The 20,648-nt window shown below is 39.8% G+C and overlaps 1 protein-coding gene across 2 annotated transcripts; it reads right to left on the reverse strand.

Annotated features, from left to right (window-relative positions):
- Window positions 1–775: 775 nt before the first annotated feature.
- CCT4 (chaperonin containing TCP1 subunit 4) lies at window positions 776–15,398 on the reverse strand. 2 transcript variants are annotated; one of them, XM_049115917.1, is made up of 14 exons: window positions 15,114–15,398; window positions 12,470–12,522; window positions 11,419–11,508; window positions 10,353–10,461; window positions 9,686–9,828; window positions 7,860–7,981; window positions 7,469–7,601; window positions 6,346–6,485; window positions 4,552–4,648; window positions 4,361–4,471; window positions 4,090–4,220; window positions 3,719–3,953; window positions 1,225–1,335; window positions 776–984 (listed from the first exon to the last, which is right to left on the reverse strand). In XM_049115917.1, the coding sequence occupies exons 1-14, from the start codon at window positions 15,238–15,240 to the stop codon at window positions 970–972; spliced, it is 1,617 nt and encodes a 538-aa protein (XP_048971874.1). In that variant the 5' UTR covers window positions 15,241–15,398; the 3' UTR covers window positions 776–969. The 2 variants fall into 2 exon arrangements, with proteins under 2 accessions (XP_048971874.1, XP_025324641.1); XM_025468856.3 differs by having other exon boundaries at window positions 1,222–1,335.
- Between the last annotated feature and the right edge of the window lie 5,250 nt (window positions 15,399–20,648).

Raw genomic sequence — 20,648 nt, forward strand, 5'->3', positions numbered from 1 at the left:
CACATTAAGAATGCCCATGTATAACATTTGCTACATAGATGCATATACTTTTATTTGCAAAAGGAATCCCAATTAACACAAAGTTATATTTTCAAAGAAAAGGATTGGGAGGATAGGCTATGGGGAAAACTTCATTTTTCACTTAGTATCTTCCTGTAAATGTTTTTTAAAATAAGATTTTATTGGGGTGCCTTAGTTAAGTGTTTGGCTTCAGCTTGGGTCATGATCTCAGGGTCCTGGGATCGAGCCCATCAGGATCTCTGCAAGGTGGGGAGTCTGCTTCTCACTTTCCCTCTGTGCTCTAATAAATAATAAATCTTAAAAAAAAAAAAAAAAAAGATTTATTTGAGATAGTGCCCATGCGCACACACGAACTGGGGAGAGGGACAGAGGATCTTGAACAGACTCCCCACAGAGCTGGACACAGGGCTCAATCTCACAAGATAATGACCTGAGCCAAAGTCAAATGCTTAACAAACTGAGCCACCCAGGTGCCCTCTATACTGTTAATTTTTAAAACAGTGGATATTATCATTTTGATATTTTTGTGTGAATGGGGATTTATCAGAGTGAGGAGCAGACTGGGTCATTTAAAAATTCTCAATACTTCCATAAGAAAAAACAACACCCCACAAAACTTTAAGAACTCAGGATTGAGACCCAAGAAAGTCAACAGGCAAATGTGAATTCATTTTTTTCTCTTCTTACACAGGTTTTTTAAGAATATCAGAAGTAACAGACTGTTGGGGGACAAGGGCCAATAAATTAATCTGCCTTTTGAAATCAAACATTTAATATTTTAATCAAGTTGTATCAATACAATTTTTCAAGCAAGTGCCACTGGAAGACCAGGCCTAGGGATTCGTAAAGGAAACAAATCTTCCAAACAGCAAGAACACCAAGGTGATCTTCCACTCCAGATGCACTGTTAGTGGCCACAGCAGCACCAGTTGACCGGTGTTAATCCGATTACCGAGTATTTACCTGAAAAGAAAAAAACTTGAGTTCTACAACTTGTAATGATAGAATTTTAATGATGAAAGAGCAATTACCAAATCACCCCTATTTTTACAAGTGAGAAAAGACTGTAAAAGTATGAACTGTTATCACCTTGATGACCAGCAAAGTAGTATTCACCACCCTGCTCCCCTCCTTAAAACTCTTAAAAAAATATATGCCTTTTTGACCTTGTAGGGAAATTCACAACCTATTTATACTTACCACATCATCAATTTTCAGAATGCTCCGGACGGTTTCAGTTGCTAGAGTCAGTGCACTGACTGAAACCAACAAAGGCTGGACAACCAGTTCCTCCAAAATGTTGGAAATACCACCCTGCCAAATAGCATAAGTTGCATTTAGTGTCTGTAATCACACAACTACACTGCTACGAGTATGACATGCCTTTCCAACCTAGTTTTCCTTTGCTCTAGTCAAAAGTCAATACTCTCTGCTAAGCCCTTCTGCATATTGTAGGTTGTATTTAACTAAAATGTGGAAAAACTGAATTAATATTAGATTTCCCTAGTCCTAACCCCAAAACAACTTCTAATTATCTTTAAATTACCCAAGCAAAAATTAGGTAGATGATCTCATACTAATTAAAAATTGTGACATCTGAGCAGCCCGGGTGGCTCTGCGGTTTTGTACCGCCTTCAGCTTAGGACCTGATCCTGGAGACCCGGGGCTGAGCCCCACGTAAGGCTCCCTGCATAGAGCCTGCTTCTCCCTCTGCCTGTGTCTCTGCCTCTCTCCCTCTTTCTGTGTGTGTGTCTCTCATGAATAAATAAATAAATAAAATCTTAAAAAAAAAAAGTGATATCTTTAATGCTCAAGTCATCCCTGAACCCCAATTCTGAATATAGTTAAGTCTGGTCTGTTCTGCCTTTGTACCTCTCTCAAATCCCATTTTTAAATTGTTACTGCCATTATCTTAGTCCACCTTCTCTCTGGATTATTGCATTATGTTATTGTGGCCATAATGGGCAACAACCGTGCTTCCAGTCTTCCCTCCTTAAAATACTTTTTCATCATCTTAACCTCTTGGTTAAAAAAAACATCAGTAGCTCCCAACTACTGGAATAAAAACAAAATAAAAACAAAACTCCCTCATAACTGCCCCAATACTCAAAGGCCTCCTCATTCTAGTTCTTCTGTGAGATTTCCAACCTTCAACTCCACTATAATGCCAACATATAACCCTCTAGACAAAATGAGCCCTTTCACATAAAACTTTTGCTTCTCCACCTGAAATTTCCTCATGCCCCCTATTAAAGTTGCATTATCATAAAGCTTTCCCTAAGCAGGCAGTGCCTTTCCTTTGGAGTTCTAGATCACTTAAAAAATATTACCTTGGACTCTGTTATTTTCCATTATGTATTGTCTCTCTCTTCAATATAAAGCACTAATACAAAAGTGAAGGTTATTACGGCTGTGTTTACCTTACACAATTATACTAGGCTGCTGGCCACAACAACAGAACAGTTAATTATATTTATGTAGTGCTTACGCCAGGCAACTTTAGTAAGAGCCTTCTGGTTGGTAATATATTTAATCCTAACAACAGGCTTTGAAGGAACTATGAGTTGTCCCTTTTAACAACCAAGGAAACTGAAGCACAGACTTAAATAACTAAGAGTTACACAATCAATAAATAGCAGTGTTAATGAACAAATAATACTTTTCACTTAAGACATCATCTTCATTCTTATTCAATGGCATAAATTAATCTGCAATTCTCACATTTGGATCCAAGATTACTTAAAAAAAATAAAAAAATAAAAAAAAGGAGGGGCACCTGGGTGGTTTCAGCATTTGAGAGTCGGCCTTTGGCTCAGGTAGTGATCCCAGGGTCTAGGGATTGAATCCCACATCAGGCCTTCCTGCAGGGAGCCTGCTTCTCCCTCTGCCTATGTCTCTGCCCTCTCTCTTTTATAAATCAATAAAATCTTAAAAAAAAAAAAAAAAAAAGTAATTTCTACAGGGCGCCTGGGTGGTGGTTCAGTCGGTTAAGCATCTGCCTTGGGCTCAGGTCATGATCCCAGGGTGCTGGGACCAGGTCTTGCAGTGGGCTCCTTGCTCAGCAGTGAGCCTGCTTCTCCCTCTCCCTCTGCTGGCTGCTGCTCCCCCAATTTGTACTCTTGTTAAATAATTTAAAAAAATAAAGTCATTTCTGCACCTAATATGGGGCTTGAACTCTCAACCTGGAGACCAAGAGTCATATGCTTTTCTGATAGAGCCAGCCAGGCACCTCTAAACCCAAGATTACTAAAAAAATAAAAAAAATAAAAATAATAAATTATTTTCTTTGAAAAAGTTCAGGGGGCAGGGGCAGAGGGAGAGAGAGAATCTCAAGCTAACTCTCCACTGAGAAGGGAGCCCAACAAAGGTCTCGATCCCATCACCCTGAGATCATGACCTGAGCCAAAATCAAGAATTGGATGCTTAATCAACTGAGCCACCCAGGCACCCCCTAAGATTACTTTTAATTAAAATGCTTTTCACTCAGGAAACCCTTAGAGTCTCCTCCCTTTTTGGGAGCTCTGTACTCTATCATTCAATAAACTTTACTATCAACTCAGTAAACCTTGCTTTGCTGTGCACCAAAAAAGAGCCAAAAACCAAAAAACCCACACCACCTTTTCATTCAGCAGACATTTATGAAGCTTTTAACGTTTTAATCAACATTTTCTGCAATAATTAAGAATTCAATTATTACCTTTCGGACATTTATGCCGGTAGTTTTTTCTCCTTGGGCATGTCGGTTTCTTAGTTCTGTTACTGTAGAAATGGGATTCAGGCCAGCATTTTCAGCTAGTGTAGATGGAATGACTTCCATAGCATCTGCAAAAGCACGAACGCAGTAGGATTCCATGCCACTCAATGTTCGTGAATATTCAGTTAACCGCAGGGCCAATTCTATCTCTGGAGCACCACCTCCTGCAATAAGAGCTCTGAAATTCACAAATACATTTTTAGTTTATTTTATCTAACAGGAAGCTATGTCTAATAACTTACTACTTCTACCTTAAAAATAGTCAAAATATAAAAACGTCAATGTTCAAAATGGTAATCGGTAACTTTTATTACCTCTTCTTCACTAAACAGCGAATAACACATAGGGCATCATGAATAGAGCGCTCAGCTTCTTCAATCACCAATTTGTTAGATCCACGAACAACAATTGTAACTGTTTTTCCGGGGCTTGTACAGCCTGTAATCTTTAGTAAACAAATTCCAGATTAGGTATATTTAAAATGAGGATTAAAACAAACAAAACAAAAAAACAAAACAAAAAACAAACAAAAAAATAAATAAAACAAAACCCCCAAGTAAATAAAAGCTTTATTACAAACTTTACCTTAAGCAGTTTGCCAGAACCATTTAAATTGACCTCCTCAGCTAACTCAGCCGATCCCAGCATATCAGCAGTGAATTGGTCAATATGAGCAACTGGCTTGGTTCCAATTGTCTGGGAAAAATATCAAACCCACAGATTAATACAAGAATTGATTATTGGATATTCTCAAACAGGTGCTAGGAATATTTTACCTTACAAATGAATTCAATGTCTTCTCTTTCAATATCCTTAACCACCATAATCTTCATCTTGTTCAGGAAATGTAATGCAAGATCACTAAGAGCATCTCTAAAATACAAAAATCGGTGATTAATGTCATTGCTAAATTAAAAAAAAACCCGCTATTCAACTGCTTTTTAAGCTTTCTGTCATTTTATTGTTTAAATGATGAATAACAAAGTATTTGTGAAGGAATATGCTTTATATGTTGGTTTACCAAGTTTATGAGCTCTAAACTTTGAACGTTTCCAATGGATAATATTCAAATGGACCCCAGCAACACTATTTGTAAAAGACACAAAAATTGTCAGTTTTTTTTTTTCTTTTTTTTAGGATTTTATTTATTCATGAGACACACAGACAGAGAGAGAGGCAAAGACACAGGCAGAGGGAGAAGCAGGCTCCATGTAGGGAGCCTGATGTGGAACTTGATCCCAGGTCTCCAGGATCATGCCCTGGGCTGCAGGCGGTGCTAAATCGCTGAGCCACCCAGGCTGCGCAAATTGTCATAGTTTTTAATACTAAACTAGTATATCTTTAATAGTTAAAACTTTATCCATATTTCATGAATTTAGAAATATGTAATTCAAGACACTACAAATTTATGCTTTCTCTCAAATTATCTGGAACAAACCTCTGGGAAACCTTGTGACATTGGAGGGGGTGAATATTACGATCTCTGTTTTTATAGATAAGCTACCTAAAATTTGAGAACGGCTACTTAAGGTCACTACCTATGCTATGACTTGGTAGAACCAGGTAATCTAACCCTTCATCAAGGCGTCCTGTTTGTCAAGGTTTCTATATAAAATGATCACCCATAGTACTTTCTGGCATAACACTATTAATAAAGCACAAGGGAATGTGTCTACTTACTTGAAGAAAACATTAAAGAAAAAAAAAAGATCAATTCTCAATTCAAACTTCGGAAAATTCAATCTATGAATGATTCTACATTCCCTTCAAAGAACTTCTAAATTTCAAGGCAAGCAATTTCATGGGTGTTTAAATAAAAGACTCTCTCAGGTAGTTAAATTCTAGACCAAACTAACCTTTTAAAAAACAAAGCATTCCATTTGCTGGATATTTAGGATCTTGGTCTATAAAGAATATACTGTTGACCCTGGAACAACACGTAGGGGGATCACCTCCCTCTCTCCACTCAAAAATATGCATACATTTTGACTTCCCCAAAACTACTAATAACCTGTTGACCAAAGTCTTACTGATAACAGTTAACCAATATTTTGTATGTTGCATGTATATATAATTCTTATAATAAAACTAAGGAAAGGAAAACGTTAAGAAAACCACGAGGAGAGGCACCAGCCTGGCTGGCTTAGTTGGAAGAATAAATCGACTCTTGATTTCAGGGTCATGAGTTCCAGGCCAATGTCGGATATAAAGATTACTTAAATAAATAAAACTTAAAAAACCATGAGGGAAGCTGTGGGGGAAAAAAAAAAACAAAAAAAACAAAACCATGAGGAAAATACATTTATAGTACTGTTGAAAATATCCACATAAAGTTGACCCACACAGTTCAAACCTGAGTTGCTCAAAGGTCAACTGTATATTCCACACATTTAAATTATCACAATGGGAAGAGAACTCACTTTAAGAGGATTCATCAGAATACAGTAATGTCTCAAAATGTAGATTCATTCTAGATTTCTAGTGATTTACCCACTCCAAATGTTTCCTAAGAAACTGCTAGAGGATCCAAAATAAATAGTCATTAAAAGGTGAACAAAATAGCCCCATACCTCAGGATAGACTTCTGTATGAGGAGGACATTACATCCTGTTTTTTTAATTTGCTTCACTAAATTGAGGATATAGGCTCTCTCCTCCCGAAGCACTCGATCCATCTGGACATAGTCAGAAACTACAATTTGATTATCCATCTGTTGAAAAAAAAGATATTAATTGCATTGTAAGAGTTTTTAAGTGAAAAGGAGACATTTAAAGAAAATATTATGTATCATGTAAATCCAACCAAATATCTAATAATAAACTATACAGACATACACAGAAAAGATCTAAGAGGATGAACACACACCAACCTTTAACGTTCATCTATACACCCTGTTGTCTTGTTTATATTTTTTGCAAGCACATTTTTGGTAATTGTAAAATGATTATCCTATTTCCTGACTATGTCAATTTTCTTCATACAATTATATGCATCACTGAAGTAATTTCAATTGCACCCTTTTAACTCTATGGCTTGTTATAAAAACTGGTATGCTGAAAGGAGGTACCAGGGAAAAATCTTATTAATCAAAGGTTTATAAAACAACATTAATTTTTCTAATGGTTGAACTTTTGGGAAACATGAATCAACAGGAAACCTGTTTCCCAAAATGACGTAAGAAAAGAGCAATTCTTAATGAAGTGACAAGATAAGCCACTCCCTTTTGGAAATAGCATTTATGATTAAAAGATATGAAAATACCTTTAAAAACATTTATTTAAAGTATAAATAGTAAGCTGTTTTCGAGTTTCATTTGTGCAAATGTAGGACTAGAGATCTGCCCGCTGCTATAGGATGGGTGGAGATTTTCCAGAAACCTACAAAGAATCTGGAAATCCACTTACACTCTAACTTACAGAGTTTTTCATTTTTTCATACACAGTACCCCTATTGTTATTTGTCTTCACCTATGCTGTCAATGCTCAATTTCAACAATAGCCAATTGAAGGTATAGATCTGTCCTGTCTGGTATCCAACAATTTCTATTTTTGCCTCAATCTTACCATTTCCTTTTGAAATCTATGGTTTTTATCACTATTAACAGTATTTTATTTTTATAATAATGAACAAAGGTCTGAGCTATTAGAACATCACACACATTACAAGGAACCAGTTTCATTTGGTTTTACTTACATCCGTTTTGGGAGCAGATAAGCAAAACTGAATAAGCCCAATCTTAGCCTTTTCAACTCTAGTTATGCCAGAATTTGCCACCTTCTGAGTAAGTACCAGCCCTTCTACCAGCTCACAGTCATCAATTGTCCCACTAAGAAAAAAGCAAACAAGCAGTAGACAGTTAAAAGGGTAGAAATCAGAGATTAAGAGATTGCCAACAGATTAAAAATCACCAGTCCGATAAAAATGTGAGCCTCCCATGTATTATTTCCCCAATTCCTGAACTTGTTTGATCATACTAGAAGATGGCCTTGCCATCATAATGAAATATAAACAAATTCCTGAGATTTTTACATTAATATCAGTTCTTAAGTTAATTTTTATTAAAATTATAATTAGAAATGCTTACCCAAGTTTCTTAACTATTTTAATGTCTCTAAGATCTACACTAGTAGCCGTGGCTGGGTCAATAACTTTCATCACTGCATTTACACTCATTGGAGAAAGCAGACTTGAATACTGAGACACAACCTAGAATTAAAAAAAATAATAAAATCAGCCTCACAACAGAAAAAGTCCTAGTTCTTTAACGACAAACATCTTCAAGAAGTAATCACTTTTTTCAGGTGGCAGGGGGAGAGTGGGACAACACGAGACAACATTCCCTATGAACTGTCTTTTCCACTCTAAGTCATTAGTCACCAAGGGCACAAAATATGGAGATTTGTTTTCCTATTTTATTAACATCCTAGATGGAACTACCTAGATTACTCATAATTCCATAGTAAATCCAAAAATCAAATCATACATAGATGTTTCTTATCTAAAATGAATTTGTGACCAAATGCTATAGATGTCCACCCTTAATACTGAGGGGCTAATAAAAATAACTACTGGCTAATACTTACTAAGCTCTTAGTGTGGTCTTAGCTCTTTACGTTTATATGCTCCTTCAATCTTTAAGATTTTATTAATTCATGAGACACACACAGAGAGAGGCAGAGACACAGGCCGAGGGAGAAGCAGGCTCCTTGCAGGGAGCCTGATGTGGGACTTGATCCCAGGACCCCAAGATCATGCCCTAAGCCAAAGGCAGACGCTCAACCCAGGCGTCCCCTCCTTCAATCTTGATGAAGAAATTCAGAGTCACAAGTTTAGTCAAGTGATGAACCTAGCACTAAACCCAAGCAGTCTAGGCTCTATGACCAATACTTGTTAACCTCACTATTCTGTCTATATAAGATCTGGAGAAATTAAAAACATGTATGTCACTAACACTATCTAGCTCTCCACCTAACACTGGAAGAACATGAATGTTCAATACAATACTGATGAGAAAATGGGAGGGGGGACACAGGACATGATAGGAAACAAAAAACATGAAGTATGCAAGAAATAATAATAAAAAAAAAAAACAACCAATGCTTTAAATTTGAAAACTGGGGATCCCTGGGTGGCACAGCGGTTTAGTGCCTGCTTTGGCCCAGGGCGCGATCCTGGAGACCCGGGATTGAATCCCATGTCGGGCTCCCGGTACATGGAGCCTGCTTCTCCCTCTGCCTGTGTCTCTGCCCGCACCCCCCACCCCGTGTGACTATCATAAATAAATAAATAAATAAATAAATAAATAAATAAATAAATAAATAAAATTGAAAACTAAGAAAACATCATTGATTATTAGTTAAGAGGGACCATGGGTGGGCAAACCTGTCCTGGGTTCCAATCTTTGCTTATCCCTTACTGATAGGTCTTGGATTAGTTATTTAATTTCACTAGATCTATTTTCCCATCTATAAAATGATGATAGTTTATTTGAAAGCCTTGAAGGAGCAAATCTGACCTGAACTAATTCAATTATATAAATAACTTCAGTAACCTAGACACTCTAGACCTAACCTTTATAAACTGTATAGTAGGGCAGCCCCAGTGGTTCAGCAGTTTGGCGCCGCCTTCAGCCCAGGGTGGGATCCTGGAGACCCGGGATCGAGTCCCATGTTGGGCTCCCTGCATGGAGCCTGCTTCTCTCTCTGCCTGTGTCTCTGCCTCGCCTGCTTCTCCCTCTGCCTGTGTCTCTGCCCCTCTCTCTCATGAATGGATGAATAAAATCTTAAAAAAAAAAAAAAAAAAAAAAAAACAAAAAACTGTAGTATCAAAAAAAATCACAACTGAAGAGTTACAAATCTTAACAAACTTTAAAAAGTAACTATACAATGATCCCTTAAGCACTGGTCTCACCTTTGAGTTCAAGGAAGTGGTAGCACTATTTAATAAAGTTTCTCTGTCACTCAGTTCCACAGGTCGAGACATGTCAGTCAAGATTTCTATACCCTTTTCTAAAGCCTTCTGGAATGACTCAGAAATGATGGTTGGATGAATCCCTGTTGTTAAAAGTTGGTTATCATAACAGATAAACTTCATTTATTATTATATTTCTTAAAATGTGTTGTTCATTATAATTTCAGAGTCTTAATTTTTAAGTGATTGGAATAATCAATTCTGCACTCATGTGGTATTTAAGATGAAAACAAAATTTTTTACTTTTTCAAAACACGACAAATCTAGGTAAGAAATAAAATAAGTGACTAGAGAGTCTCTATTATAATTAAGCATTATTTACCAGAACAAGAACCCATACTACCTCTCCCAAATCACCCATCTCATCTAGAGCCGAAGATTAGTACCACCACCACAACTTATTTTAGAAAAGCAAAATTCTATTAAATTCCATTTAAAATGAAGCCTGGTTAAAAAAAAAAAAAAAATCTTACTCCTATGATAAACACAGCAAAATGCAACCTAAAAATTCCTAATAAAATTAGTTATTCCAAATTAAGTATCAAATCTATTACTTAATAGTTTTTTGCCTTTATTTGTAATAAAACATATCATGTCTCCTACCTACCTTTCTGAAGAAGCTTGGTACAGGAATCTAAGAGAGAGCCAGCAATGATGACCACTGATGTGGTGCCATCTCCTGCTTCTATATCTTGTGCCTTAGACAGCTCTACCAGCTAAGTAAACAGAACATGCTAAGTTACTCAATGAGAAATGTGAAGACCCAATAACATGTAACTGAAATATAGAATGACCTTCGTATCAGTGTCAAAAACAATCTGATTATCAACCCTGTATGATTTAATTCTTGATTTCTCAGATTTCTGAGTTTTATTTTAAAATGATTAATATATTTTGTGACACACAAAATTCTGCTCATATACTCCCTATAAGAATCTATGATATGATTTCAAGTTCAGACTATGGGTTTTAAATCTTCTCTTCCCAAGTACCAGAAGTTCCTCTCAGAAAGTGTATATGTTATACCACAGGTACCCTGTAGACTTAGAAGCTAAAAAATAGGGCATTCTAGGAGACAAGTGTCAGTTTGGAGTCCTTTGGAAGTTTATCGGAATTGACCCTGTATAAGCATAATCTGATTCATTTCAAAAATCATCTTGACCTAATCAAACGTACTTTTCAATAGAAATTTCTTTTTGCAGATATGGTGACTTCTCACTCAACCCTAGGGTCATCATTACACTTAGTTGAATTGGTTAATTGTTTTGTTTTTTTTTTTTTGGGTTAATTGTTTTTAATAAATCTTACTGTTTATGTTTGACACATGATTTGTTTTTTGCACACAATTAAGATTACATTGCTCTTTTCCAACTAATACCCCTGAACTAATAACTTTTGCCATTTCATGTTTTTTCTCCAACTATACATATATATATATATATATATATATATAGCACATTCCTGTGGACAAGGAAATTCATGTATTACAACCTCGCTCTGAAGAACACAACGTTAGACACACAATGTATCCTATAAACATGCCTGTTTAACATAGAAAAAAAGAATTTACAATGGTTAAATTATAGAATGTGATCAAATAAAACAAATTTATTTACAAATATTAAACCAATAATACTTAAAAAAAAAAAAACCTTATCTAAAATTGTACTTACCATTCTGGCTGCTGGATGTAACACTTGCATCTGTTTAAGAATGGTGGCACCATCATTTGTAATGGTCACATCGCCTTTTCCATCTTGAATCTGCAAAATTTCGTTTTTTTTTTTTTTTTTTAAAAAGCTGTATTTCAAACATTTTATTTTCTTTACCCAGTGCTATGACACCCTAAAAGTTCTACTAACTTTAAAGCTTCTTAGTAGAGTTGTTAATTTATGTTTGCATAGCTTACAGCTGTGCTTCATTTCCAATTCTCTTCCCTTATATTAGTATAGTGACATAAGAACACGCAGCAACAGTCTAATTTTACAACTGAAAATACTTGGCTTTACTCTATTTTTTTTACTTGTTTGAAAGTGAAAGAAATCTAGACATATACAATATAGAGCAGAAATAATACTATGAAGAATTACTAATACTCCTGGGTTCAAATCCATAAGAAATGATACCATGGATCTACAAAAAAGACTGCACCATGAACGTAGTGAATACAAATCTTACAAACACAGTAATCTGTGTCTTATTATTTTCAACAAAGGCTATACAGCATTACTAGCAGGAATGGATTTTAAAATATCCAGAGGGAATAATGATCTGTATATCATCCAATCTTTCATATTGTTTATCTCTCATTTTGGATGTTAATTAGCACTGAATTTGAGGGTATATTTATCAAGTGACTGGAATGCTCTGGAATGTTTTATGTTGCCAGTCAACCACACTAGAAGAACAAGTCAAATTCTACAGACTAATTTAGGGTCACAGTTATTTCAATAAGGAACAATTAACTCAAGCGCTTAGAGCTATAGCCTTACTCTATTTTCCATATAACACAACAGGTAACTACTTTTGCGAATGTAATTCGTATAAAAAGCATTAAACAAAATACAAATTATACTGGAGTCCTGTTCACCCCAAAGCAATCTATTCTTCCAAACTCTCAAAGTACCTTTCTAACACTTTTTAAGCAGCACATCTTAACCCTTATTGAGATTCTGCAGTGTGGACAATAGGATTTTAATACATAATCATAATTCAGCTTTTTACCATTTTATCCATTCCTTTTGGTCCAAGGCTTGTTCTAATAGCATCAGCAACAGCTGTAAACAGAGGGAAAAAAATCAAGATGCTTAAAACAAAGTGTTTCTCTTCTCAAATGATCATATCATTTGTCCTTATCAGGATATGATACACATTTACTGTGTCCATTAAAGAAAATTCATTATTTATTAAGAATATACTAGAAACTGATTTATTCTTTTTTGATTTGTTCTTACACTTTTGATTGTAGGACACTTCACCTTTTGTTGTTAAAGTCACTATACAGAATACTGGCGCCCTACCTACAGCAGAATCAATTTTGAGGATTTACCTAACCCTTCTCTAGTACCAAAATAAGCACAATGACCTCTGAATGAAGGCTGTATTTTTCTCCATTCCTTAAAAGAACACAAGCAGCAACAGGGGAGGCAAGACTTCCTAATATACTATACTGTCTCCCCTAATTATAGATTGAATCTTTGAAGGCAAAGAGTTTTTTGTCCACCAATGTGAAGCTCGTCTAAAGATGGTCCACAGTAAAACATCCTTTGCCACCTTCTCCCTTGCCACCAAATAAGCTCAAACAAACAAAAACCCCAAACCTTTACCCAAACCAAAATTTAGGTTTTAGTCATCAGTACATTATAAAACACCTCCGGATACACAGTCTACCATTCCAACGTTACATGTTCTTATTAATGCTCCCTAAGAGTGTTTATTAGTCCACTTAAGGGAAATTAGATTTGATGAACACTCAAGTCAAATCCCCTTTTGAGAAGCCCAGGACAAATAATTAGGCCTTCCCCTTCCTAAGATACCACCTCACTCAATATACACAGGGCTGAGATTGTGCCCTAATCATTGTAGACTCCACAACCAGCATCATACTCCCCCTCCCTTTATTGTGTAAATAATAAAGATCTTAACAAAATGAAAGTATTTGCTATAATTAAAAGTTATTCCCCTCCCTTTATTGTGTAAATAATAAAGATCTTAACAAAATGAAAGTATTTGCTATAATTAAAAGTTATTTTCCACTTAATTATTTCATAATTTTGGGCTTCTATTCCTAATTAACCAGGCAATATTATGCTTTCAGGCGATTTTAGTGGACCCACATGGCCCAGGTTCTACAAGCAGACCAACTCACTTTAAGATTGCCCTCACATTCGTCTACATGAAGTTAGGACAACGCACCCTAACCAAAAAATAAAGAAGGATTTTAGACTGCTTACATCTACAAAGGTGTCTGATTGCTACCATTCTGTGTGGCACACAGTAGGGTCTGTTACAGGACGCATGCCGAACAGTACCAGAACTAGTATTTCCTGTGTGTCTATATGGTTTTTACATGATCAATTTGGGGAGATGGGGGGGGGGGAGCACCATTTTGAGGTAACATTTAAATAAAAAACTGGCTCCCTGAATTAAACCAAAACTACACCTAAACGAAAGCAACTTTTCTTGACCAAGTTGGCTAGGTTTTGTCTGATTTGGAAAAAATTAGTTGTGCCCCTGAGTTCTCACTGAAAAGGTCATGTTCACAGATAATTCACCCGACCTCCGCTCACCAGGCCCTTCCAAAGGATTTCGCTCCATCCTGCCCTCCCGATCTCACTTCTCGCATCTTCATGCACTTTATTCTCTAACTGTAATGAAACTGGATTATAAGGCTCAATAAGCATCAGGTAAGATCTCTAGGCCTTTGTTCTCATTTTTCCTTCCAGACTCTTCTGTCTCAAATCAACTATACTTAATTCTCACAACTCTTAAAAAAAAAAAAAAAAAAAAAAAAAGAAAAAAAAAGGGCAGCCCAGGTGGCTCAGCGGTTTAGCACCGCCTTCGGCCCAGGGCGTGACCCCGGGGTCCCGGGATCGAGTCCCACGTCGGGCTCCCTGCATGGGGCCTGCTTCTCCCTCTGCCTGTGTCTCTGCCCTTCTCTCTCTCTCTCGGTCCCTCATGAAATAAAAATAAAAATCTTAAAAAAAGAAAAAAAAGCGAGGGAACACCTTCCCAATTTTAGGGGTGAGGAAACGTTCGCCAGAGGTCGAAGGTCACAGAGCCACGAAGCAACGGTCACAGAGAACGGTAGCTCGGGTCTTCATCTCCATCATACTCCGACCTAGTCTGCAGAACAACGCAGCGCCAACGCGCCGTCCACACTTCCAGGCCGGCGGGGCCCGGCTGCACACGCAGACTGGGCGGAAAAGCACAGCGGGCTTCCCGGGAGCTCCAGCCGGCAGCGAGGCCTCCCTCACAGCCCAAGACAAAGGGCGCCGCCCAACCGAGGCGCCAGCCCCCTTTCCATTAGTTGAGCCGAGAGCTTCTTTACGTGGTATCCTCGTAAGAACACCTGAAACCTAAACTGCATTTTGCAAAAGACGTTCTCGCAGGGGAACCGACGACAGCGCTGCCGCGGCAGGTGCCCAGGCCCGCCGTCTCCGGCAGCCCGAGGAACCGCCGAGGGCGAAAGGCTGCGGGCGTCAGGGCCCGGGCCTGGACCGGGCGGCGCCGGCGACCCCCACAGAGCGCAGCAAAGCTCGCCGCGGACCATCCCGGCAAACAGAAGAGGCGCTTTGGCAACCCAAGTCCGGGGCCGGAGCGCAGAGCTCGGCCCGCACGGCCTCGGGCCGGACGCCGCGAGCGGTACCTTTGGCCGCGGAGATGTTGCTGAAGCGGATCTGCGCCGGCTTGTCGCGGTCCTGGTAGGCGGTTTTGCTGCGGCCGCCGGCGGCTGCGGCGGGCGCCCCGCTCCGCGGAGCCGCGTTCTCGGGCATGGCCAACTCGGCGGGGTCTGCGCGGGCCTGGGAGGGACGGATGGACCCGGATTCCTGCCGGCCGCCGACGGACGGAACGCGCCCGCCGCCTTCACGAAGCTTCCAGAAAGCGGCGCGGGCGCCGGGAGGAGGGGGAGGCGGAGGCGGAGGCGGGGAGGGGGCCTATCGGGCGGCGTCGCGCCGACGTGACGTATAGGGCTGCCCGCCGCGCGCCGGGGGCCGGGGCCGGGGCCGGGGCGGGGGCTTTGTGTCCCGGGAGTGCTGGCCGCAGGCCCGGGGGTGCAGGCGCGATGGGCAAGGGGAGGCGGGGGTCCCCTGCGAGGCAGGCCGGACACCCCGCGATTTTACAGGCGGGCGTTGGGCACCCACCTCGCGCGTTGCCCGGGCCTCCGCGGGCCGCGAGGTCCTTCCGTTAACGCGACGCGCCCGAGCCACGCACGGGGAGCCCAAGCCTTTCGGTCCAGTTACAATCGTTTAGTTGTTCTGTGCCAGGGGCATGGCTAAGACCTTGGGCCTTTGTATGTCCTTTAACCTTCACGATAAGTCCATGAAGTGGGCGCTCCCCCCCCCCCCCCGATCTGATAACGAAACACCAAGCCCCGGGTCAGCCTGTAAGTAGATTGAAACCGTATATTCCATGGAGAGCAACGACTCCCAGGTCATGAGTTAAACCGCCGGGCTCCTGTTAACACTTTTTATTAGGGACGTTCATAAGGCAGGGGTGCCTGGGATATATGGTCAAGGACGGGTTGTTGCAAAAAGCCCTTAACCCTGTGAGCGCTCGGGGCTTTTACACACCTTGAGGAGGTTAGCCCTAGAAGGTGAACCTTCCCAAGTGCTCTCTGGTCCACATGCCTTTGATGCTGGCTGTTTTTATTTTTTATGTTTTTGTTTTTACCTGGGTGGCTCAGTGGTTGAGCGTCCGCCTTTGGCTCAGGTCCTGATGCTTCGGTCCTGGGATCGAGTCCTGCATTGGGCTCCCAGTGGGGAGCCTGCCTCTCCCTCTGCCTGTGTCTCTGCCTCTCTGTCTCTCATGAATAAATAAATACAATAAAATAAGTAATAAAAAAATGAAAAGCTTTATTTATTTTAGAGCCTGCGTGTGAGAGCGAGCAGAGGGAGGGTCAGAGGGAGAGAGAATCTCTAGCAGAGGCCCTGCTGAGTGCAGAGCCCGCAGGAGGCTCCATCTTATGACCTGGGAGATCATGACCCAAGTGGAAACCAAGCTGATTTCGCTTTCAGAAAGAACCAGACTTCTATGATGTAGCTCATAAGTACCCTATAATTACTTGTTAAGACAACTGATGTGCAACAATGAATATAGCATTTATCTGGGGTGCAAAATCCTGGCTTGAATTCTGTTTTGCTACTTGTTAACTATGTGATTTTGGGCAAGTCATTTTAGTTCTCTGGGTCTCCTTTTCCTCACCTATATAATAGTAAGATTAAATTTCATGATCTCTAAAGGCTAGACTCTCCTAATTTTTTTTTAAAGATTTATTTATTCATGAGAGACACAGGGAGAGAGAGAGAGAGAGGCAGAGACACAGGCAGAGGGAGAAGCAGGCTCCCTGCAGGGAGCCGGATGTGGGACTCCATCCTGAGACCGTGGGATCATGCCCTGAGCCAAAGGCAGATGCTCAACTGCTGAGACACCCAGGTGTCCCCTGACTCTCCTAATTTTTAAGGAGTAGATCTATGAGCCATAAAGGACAGAGCAGAATTTGGAAGATGCCATTACTGAGTTTTAGGGACAGTTCCCATGGGTAAGACAATTGCTTTAATTATCTTAAAGGTTTCAAGTTATATATTGTATTGTTCTGCGACAGATCAGAATTACTTTTTAACCTTCCTGGACTTACCCAATAAATAACTGCTGAAAATTTGATTGCTTAAAAGTGTTGATATACAGTAATTGTCTATAGGATGGGATTACATTATTAAATGTGCAGACTTTTGTATGCTATGCAAAGCACTGTTGTCAGTGAAGGATGGAGATATTGAAAAAAATCCTGTCAGAGCCAAGCAGACACAAAGCGTATATGAGAATGTTGGCAATAGCAATAGCCTTATAGAATTTCTTTAATGATTTGTAAAGTAGATTTTATAAAACTAGTATTTGGCCATCTGTCCAGGTAAGTGTTATCTTCCCTAGGATGGATGCTGAACCACTTGCTAAACCCCTATGACTGAGCTAGGTTGGGATTGGAAAAGGAGAGAGGGATGTATTATTTTCTCACTTAAGTTTTCACACCAAAGACCATAGTTTTTATTGTTATGTATAATCTATTCCTTTGCATTAGTTGATGACATTGAGAGCAGGCAGATGCTTAACTGACTGAACCACCCAGGTGCCTCAGTAAACCAGATTTTCTATCTAAAAATAGGAATGAACTAATACTAATTTTTGCAAATTTGTAGGCAAGATAAATGATTGTTCTCTTGGGGGTCAAGATGTGGAGCACAACATGAAAAGAGAGGCAAGCAGATATTAGATACTTCCCAATGGAAGAAAAAAAGAATTGAACCTGAATCTCATCAAGTTCCTAGATCTAATTCTAATTTACAGGTTTACAGGACCTACAAGGATAGAATATGTTTTTTTTAAATGGTACCCCACAAGGATACAATCAATAAAATATAGAATGTGAGAAACTCTTTAGGATAAATGACCTGCAACTAAATTGCAAGAAAAGCAAAGCAAAAACAAGATGGAAGGGGAACCTATAGATTAAAAGAGACTTCAGATTAACAAAAAGGAATGAAGGTGTGTGGCTGGCTTAATAGGGGGAGTGACTATTGATCTCAGGGTTGTGAGTTTGAGCCCCATATTAGGTGTAGAGATTACTTAATAAGTAAATAAACTTAAAAAATTAAAAGAATGATGCAAGCAATATAGCTTAGTAAAACGGGGCTTAATGGTGGTCTCAATAACAACTCTGCAAGGGAGAAGAAAACTAATTGTCTCTTGCTAGTTAATCAACTACTTAAATATTCAGACAGTTAAAAAATATGAAGTTTGGGGCACCTGGGTGGCTCAGGGGCTGAGCATCTGCCTTTGGCTCAGGTCATGATCCTGGGGTCCTGGAATCAAGTCCTGCATTGGGCTCCCCATGGGGAGCCTGCTTCTCCTTCTGCCTATGTCTCTGCCTCTCTCTGTGTGTCTTTCATGAATAAATAAAAAATTTTTAAAAATGAAGTTTGAGGGAACTCCCTTGGGTCCCCTCTGTCTTTGGGAGCTTTGTACTGTATCACTCAATAAACCTTGCTTTGCTGCCTCTTCCCACAAAAATGAAGTTTGTGAGACAGAAGTTTGAGTATGGATTTATATTTAATAATTATTAAGAAAGCCGTATGTTATGTGGAATAGTTATGTTTTTAAGTGTCTATCTTTTAGAGAAACATAATGAAGTATTTATCAATGAAGAGTTCTATCTGGGATTTTTCAAAACAGTAAGGGGGAAGTGACTGGGAATAGAGTTGGAACAAGATAGACAATGTTTCAGTACTTGTTGAAGCTGGTGATGGGGGCATAGAAGCTCATTACACTATTCTTTTTACTTTGTGGTTGAAATTTTCCCTAAGAAAAAGTTGAAAAAAAAAAAAGCTTTGATACACAGAAAACAAGACTAGACTTCTCCAGATATTTTCCATCGTTCCAAAGTCCACCCCATTTTCTAAATCTTTGAGTCTGAGTTTGAGTTAATATTTTAAAATGCAGGGATCCCTGGGTGGCGCAGCAGTTTGGCGCCTGCCTTTGGCCCAGGGCGCGATCCTGGAGACCCGGGATCGAATCCCACGTCGGGCTTCCGGTGCATGGAGCCTGCTTCTCCCTCTGCCTGTGTCTCTGCCTCTCTCTCTCTCTCACTGTGTGCCTATCATAAAAAAAAATTTTTTTTAATGCAGAATGAGAGTTTTTTTTAAACATTTTTATTTATTTGACAGAAAGAGAGAAAGCATAAGCAGGGTGAGTGGCAGGCAGAGGGAGAGGGAGCAGCAGGCTCCCTGCCGAGCAGAGAATGCTAAATGAGGCTGGATCCCAGGACCACCTGAGCTGAAGGTAGCTGCTTAACCAACCGAACAACCCAGGCGCCCTCAGAATGAGAGTTTTATCCTGTGGCAGTTTATTCCAGCTGCTTGCTGTGAGAGTTATTTTGATTCACAGCTCATTGAAGGATTCAAGGACGCATAAGATAGGTGGAGGGTTAGCACACAAACTGAACTGGGGATCCCTGGGTGGCTCGGCGGTTTAGTGCTTGCCTTCGGCCCCAGGCGTGATCCTGGGGTCCCGAGATTGAGTCCCACGAGGGGCTCCCTGCGTCGATCCTGCTTCTCCCTCAGCCTGTGTCTCTGCCCCTTTCTCTCTCTGTGTGTCTCATGAATAAATAAATAAAATCTTAAAAAAAAAAAAAAAGTATATTGACTTCCTATATGTCACCTCAACCAGAAATTGGGAATCATCCCTTTCATTTTTTTCCTTTCTTCCCTCATCCAAAGCCTGCAAATCTCCTTGTTTTTAACAAGAACCTGTCTTAGGAATGCCTGGGTGGCTCAGTGGTTGAGTTTCTGCCTTTGGCTAAGGTCATGATCTCAGGGTCCTGGGGTCGAGTCCCACATTGGGCTACCTGTGGGGAGCCTGCTTCTCCCTCTGCCTGTGTCTGCCTCGCTCTCGCTCTCTGTGTCTCTCATGAATAAATAAATTTTTTTTTTTTAAAAAAAGGATACAAAAAAAAAAAAGAATAAGAACCTGTCTTATATTCTCCATCCTAAGTGCCATTGCGTTAGGTCAGACCCACGTCATCATCTGTTTGCTTACAGTGATCGACTAGCCTTGGTCTTCCCTTCAGTTTATTTGCCACGCCGCCGCCTGGAGGAATCTTTTAAAAATGCAAATCTGATGGGGTGCCTGGGTGGCTCAGTCAGTTAAGGTTCTGACTCTTGGTTTCAGCTCAAGTCATGATCTCAGGGTCATGTCTTATATCCTTCCCTCTGCCCCCCACCCCCCCTTGTGTGTACCTGTGTGCGAGTGCTCTTTTTCTCTCTCAAATTAATCTTTTTAAAGACCCGAAAATCTGATCTTGTTATTACTTCCCTGCTTACAACTGTTCAATTACTCCTCAACAGCCAAGTATAAAAGTCAGCATTATGTGTAAACTCTCCATCTCTTTGACACAGAGTCTGTCTCTTTCTAGATTTATTACCCTACTCCTGATATTGTAGGGGAGGAAAAATATCTTTTTCCTTCTGCCCTTCTAGCTTCTTGGCTGGGGTTCTATAACGAAAGACAGATTAACAAGAGAAAAGCATACAAATCTATTTAATGTAAGTTTCATGTGACATGAGAGGCTTGACAAGGACAAGAAGACCTGAAGAAGTGGTTAAACCTGACTATTTTTATGCTAGATTTG

Source organism: Canis lupus, chromosome 10 (genome assembly GCF_003254725.2).
Source record: "Canis lupus dingo isolate Sandy chromosome 10, ASM325472v2, whole genome shotgun sequence".
Classification (NCBI taxonomy): Eukaryota; Metazoa; Chordata; class Mammalia; order Carnivora; family Canidae; genus Canis; species Canis lupus.